This window comes from Elephantulus edwardii, unplaced genomic scaffold (assembly GCF_000299155.1).
Source record: "Elephantulus edwardii isolate Elephantulus edwardi_28Jun2011 unplaced genomic scaffold, EleEdw1.0 scaffold00062, whole genome shotgun sequence".
Taxonomy (NCBI): Eukaryota; Metazoa; Chordata; class Mammalia; order Macroscelidea; family Macroscelididae; genus Elephantulus; species Elephantulus edwardii.
This window is the reverse complement of record NW_006399812.1, coordinates 2,957,381-2,962,682: the sequence shown is the minus strand read 5'-3', so window position 1 is coordinate 2,962,682 and position 5,302 is coordinate 2,957,381. Positions and strand designations below refer to the sequence as shown.

The window sequence follows — 5,302 nt, the reverse complement described above, 5'->3', positions numbered from 1 at the left end:
TTTAGAGCTGTTGTGCATAGGGTCGCTATGAGTCGGAAACGACTCGACGGCACATAACAACAACAACAAGAAGTGCTTTTAAGTTTTCTATACTTTCTCGAAGCATGGTTGTATCAACTACATAACGCAGATTGTGTATAAGTCTTGCTCCAATCCTGATGCCACATTCTCCTTCATATAATTTAGCTTCTTGAATGATTTCCTCAGAATACAGACTGAATAAGTTTTGAGAAAGGATTCAACCCTGACAACATATTTTTCCTGATTTTAAACCATATGGTGTCCCCTTGTTCTGTTAGGACAGTTGCTTACATATACTTTTCAAATGAGTACAATCAAGTGTTCTAGGACACCCATTTTTTTCTCACTGTTAGCTATAATTTGATATGATCCACCCAGTGAAATGCCTTTGCAGAATCAATAAAATGCAAGTTAGCATCTTTCTGGCATTTTCTGCTTTCAGAAGAGATCTGACATCAGAAATTATATCCCTGGTACCATGGTGGCTCCCGAATCCAGCATAAATTTCTGGAAGTTCCCTGTTCCCGTCTATTTTTAATAATCTTTAGTAAGATTTTATGTGCATGTAAAATTAATGATATTATTTTATAATTTTCACACTCTGTTGGATCAATAATTCTTGGACATCAGAAGAGACTGAAAATTGCACTAGATTAGTATGGAGAGGGCAAAAAAAGGAAGAAATGTTGACATGAAAGAGCTGAACAGAAGATTTCAAGGAGCAGCTCAAGAAGACAAAGCAAAATATTATAAATAAATGTGCAAAGAGCCCAGAGGTGTGTGGTTCGAATCCACTAGACACTCTGCTGAAGAAGGAGGGACAATCTTCTCCTGTACAGTCAGATCTGATTTGATGACACACACACAAAATAATATAATAAAGATGTGCAAAGAGCTGAAGTTAGAAAACCAAAAAAGGAAGGACAAGCTTGGCATTTCTCAAAAGGAAAGAGTGAAAAAACAAATTCAGGCCTTGAGTTGCAATACTGAAGGATTTTATGGACAACATTTTAAATAGTGGAAGCATCAAAAGAAGATAAAATATAAAGTGTTCTATACCAAAAAATTGGCTGATAGAACCATTTCAGGAAATAGTGTATGAACAGGAACCAATAGCAACAAAGAAAAAGTTAAAGACGCACTGTTGTTGTTATGTGCCATCGAGTCACCTGCAACGCATAGCGACCCTGTGTATAACAGCCCTGAACCCTGCTCTATGCTGTTCCAATCTTATCCCCGACACACTTACTCCCATTACTCCAGTCACTAAATCAAGCCATCCCATCGAGGGTCTTCCTCTCTTGTGTTGTCCCTCCACTCTCTCAAGCATGATGTCCCTCCTTGCAATGCCCAAAGTATGTAAGACAAAGCCTCAGAATCCTTGCCTCCAAGGAGCAGACTAGTTTCACCTCTCTAGGATGAACCTCCATGGGATATTCAATACTGGCAAAAAATAAGGCCTCAGGAATTGATGGAATACCAATTAATATGTTTCAACAAACATATGCAGCCCTGGTCATGCTCATTAGTCTATGACAAGAAACTTGGAAGACTTGGTCAATTGCTTCGAAGAACTCACCTGGAATTGACTCAGAGCTGACCCTCCAGGGGGTTTTCAGAGGCTATAAATCTCTCAGGAGGAGAATGCCCATTTTCCTCTTGAGAAGTAGCTGTTAGAGTTGAACTGTCACTAGGCTACCAGACTTCCCTCACCTCTAATGAAGAATATCTTAATCGTGGACCCCCCCAGGTGAGACTCCAGCAGTGTTGCCCCAGGTCTGAAGTTTTGACGTAAAGGCATATATTAGTTTTGGTACAACAATGTTTAAAATTACTCACCAACTAAATTATTTTTTTAACAAAATTATTTAACTTCTCACCCTATACTAGGCTGTTGTTATTCTTATGTACGGTCAATTCAAAACCAACTCATAGGTGGCCCTCCAGTTTATTTCCCAAGGCTGTAAATTGCATGAAAGGAGATTGTCCATTTTCCTCCCATACAGCAACTGGTGGATTCGAACCACATGCCTTTGGGTTGGAAGTGCAATTGCTTACCACAAAGCCACCAGGGCTCTGTTGCTCCACACTCCTATCTTAATTAGTAAAACTGACCTTGTGGGAAGATGTGGCACGCTGCCCTGTGACTTTGTGGCCCTCATCACACCATAGCATGCCCAGATGGAGAAGGCTGGGTTCACACACGTACCGGCATGGTGGCTGCCTGGCTGAGCCCTGGCACGGGTAACTCCTGGGACAGGGCGGTTGATCTTGGCAGTGTGGTGGTGCTGGCTTCTGCCATCAGTTTGGTCGGAGTGGCTGTAAGAAAGCAATGAAACCTTCCTGGCTCTCACCCCCTTGGCTGCTTTCTTATTAAGAGAGTGGAACTATAAGTGTGTAATCTCTCATAAAGGAAGTGGGTTAGCCATACTCATAGTGCCAGGTCCCAACTCGTCCTGCAAGCAGGTAATAATACAAGACCACAACTTCCAAGCTTTCTCTCCCATGTGACTCAGCCAGCTCCCTGAGTAAATACTTCATCAAAGCAATTGAGTAGTAGACCAATGTTTTGCAGCTGTAAAGTATTTCACCTCCATTATGATTCTCCCCTCGCCCCCCCCATGCTCCAGTGAGATACCAGTTAATCGAAGGCAGGATCTCAATGGGGAATAAGCATGGATCTGACAAGTGGATGACTGGTGTCTGCTTCATAAGCATGGACTACCCGGAGATCCTTGTTGGGGACCGTCTTTCACAGTCCAGTAGGGGGCCCACCCCTCTCCCAGTCTGTGGCCCTGCACTCACAGGTGGGTTCAGACATCGCTGTGTGTGAGGATTTGTGTGAACTTCTTGAGGACGCTGATGGCGAGTGACTGGTCGTAAGGCCTGAGGCACCCAAGTCACGTGCATTAAAGTGCTGCTGAGGTGCCAAGCTTGAGCCCTTGTCCTGAAATACATGCAAATCAAGGCCACATTTCAGCATTCGGATATGATGAATGCATCACATGACTTTAACATGTATGGAAGTTTGAAGGCTGTTGAAAGAAGAATATAGATTTTCAGAGACAATTCTAAACACATTCACAGAGTGGATATACTGGATGTCTTTGAGAGGTTTATAGATTCCACAAGCAATATTATTATTACTATACCATCATCTTTTGAGTTTTTTAGATTTTGATAATTCATTTTGCATTTTAGTTTTTCTTTAAAATTGTCATCCAACCACCTGGAATCTTGACTTTCTAAAAAAGGGAGGAGATAGAGTTTAGAAATAAAGTTGTTTGCCTTTGAGTCAGAATCAACTCATAGCTGACCCTCTAGCAAGTTTACAGAGGCAGGTAATTGCACAGGAGATTTCTAATCCTTCTCCTGTAGAAAAGTTCGTTGGTGGATTCGAATTAGGTGCCTTTGAGATTGCAGCCCACCTTCTTACACTAGCCCACTAGAGCACCCTAGTTGGTGTTATTGGCTGTTAATAGAGCCAACGAAATAGGTATCTTGGACCTTCTGGGTCAATGCTCTTCTGTATTTGACCTCTGGTCTTCACTTAGCCTGGCTTCCAGGATTCCTCAGCCTCAATCAGAGTGTGAGGAGAAAGGACCTGGGATGATACAATCCTGAGGAACCATCTTCCCAGCCTCTGCTAATTAGGTGTCCCAGTCAGAAGCAAGGATTACGTTAATTTTTAAATAGGAAAACCTTCTCTAACGTGATTGCCCTCATGAGCTATGTTCTTATTTAGTCTTAGAATCCTTTGGTCTATTTGGACAGTCTGATCTTGGGTATATCCTGGTGGACACAAGTCTAAGTTGCTTTTCTGTCTTTTGGATCATCGCTCCAGCAAAAATCACTATTGTGTGTGAGTGCATGTGTAGGGCAGAAAGGACAGACTCGTAACCTTCAGGTTTTGGTACAAAACAGAGTGACAGGCTGTGCTTGGATTTATTGTGGCAAATGTCCAGTTTGGAGTGCTGGCATCTTGGCTACAGTCTTCCTTAAGTCAGTGTCACTCAGGAATGCAGTTCACAGATCTTGGCTGTGAACTGTGTGTTATTGATCCAGGGAGGGTGGAGTCCATAAATGCAGAGTGATCATGTGGAAACCTCTGTAGCCAGCTGCACAATCACACCACTGCTCATCACATCATATCACGTTAGAGCCAAATTCTTCACTATGTACAAAACAACAACAACAAACCCAGCACCACACTCTGCATCACCACAGAGTTTGAGGGGGAGGACTGCCCTAGAGCCTTTATTTAAAAAACAAAACCAAACTGAAAATCCAACCCATTTCCATTAACTTAGTTGCAGCTCAGTGAGCCTACAGGATGGAGTTGAACTGCCCATAAGGCTCAGCAAGGCTGTAATCGTTCCAGAAGGATCAGGCATTTGCTGCCTCATTTTTCATGCAGCGGCTGGTGGATTTGAACGGCCAACCTTTTTAATGGCAGCCAGGCATTTAACCACTGCACCAGCAGGGTCTCTTTTACTTTGAAAGTCCCCCCTTGATATGGTGTCTTGTATGGTTTGATGAGAAGCAGTTTTGTACGTAACCCTATGGGATCCCTATAGTTCCAAAACCTCAATAAAGAATTTCCAGCGAGAGGATAAACATGCTTGTCCTTTGGCAGTGATGCATGGTATGCCTAACACCTGCCTGTTAACAGCTTCATACGGTTCTCTGATATGCCTCATGATGTATTATGTGACAAAGCGGGGTAATAAGCATTCCCATAAACAATGACAGGAGGGCCGTATCCACACACTGGTGATAAATCACCTTAGACTGCATCTCCAGGTAGCATGTCAGCAGGGGAGGCTCTGCACAGACTCAGAACTGCTCTCTGAGCTTTAAAGGTAATTGCTCCCTCTTCCTAACTCCATCTCTGAAGGACCAGAGGTGCTTGGAACCACAGATGGGTGGAGATGGCTGTATCAGTGCTGCCGTAAGACCCTGTGGCCAATAGCTCCACGTTCAAGGTCAGCGAGCATTCTGGAACCTTAAACAAACATATTGCAGCTACTCTAAGAACCACTTTCTTTCTTAAAGCTAAAGTTATTCAAAGGAGCCCTGGTGGCAGAGTGTGTGACTTATTGGGCTGCTATCTGAAAGGCCAGCAGTTCAAATCCACCAGCTGCTCTTTGGGAGAAAGATGGGCAGTCTCTTCTCATGAGGATTTACAGCTTCAGAAAGCCTGTGGAGGGTCATTATGAGTGAGTCAACTCGATGCCAGAGGGTGGGGTTTGGTTTTAAAATAATCTACACTGATTTTTTT

The 5,302-nt window shown here is 43.2% G+C and overlaps 1 protein-coding gene across 1 annotated transcript in view; it reads right to left on the bottom strand.

Moving 5' to 3' along the window:
• NPAS2 (neuronal PAS domain protein 2) overlaps positions 1-5,302 on the bottom strand; it is a 122,461-nt gene that overhangs the window by 41,541 nt on the left and 75,618 nt on the right. Inside the window, exons 12-13 of the mRNA XM_006887859.1 lie at positions 2,827-2,968; positions 2,231-2,340 (exon numbers count right to left, since the gene is read on the bottom strand). Coding sequence (XP_006887921.1) covers positions 2,231-2,340; positions 2,827-2,968 — 252 coding nt within the window. The remainder of the gene's footprint in view (positions 1-2,230; positions 2,341-2,826; positions 2,969-5,302) is intronic.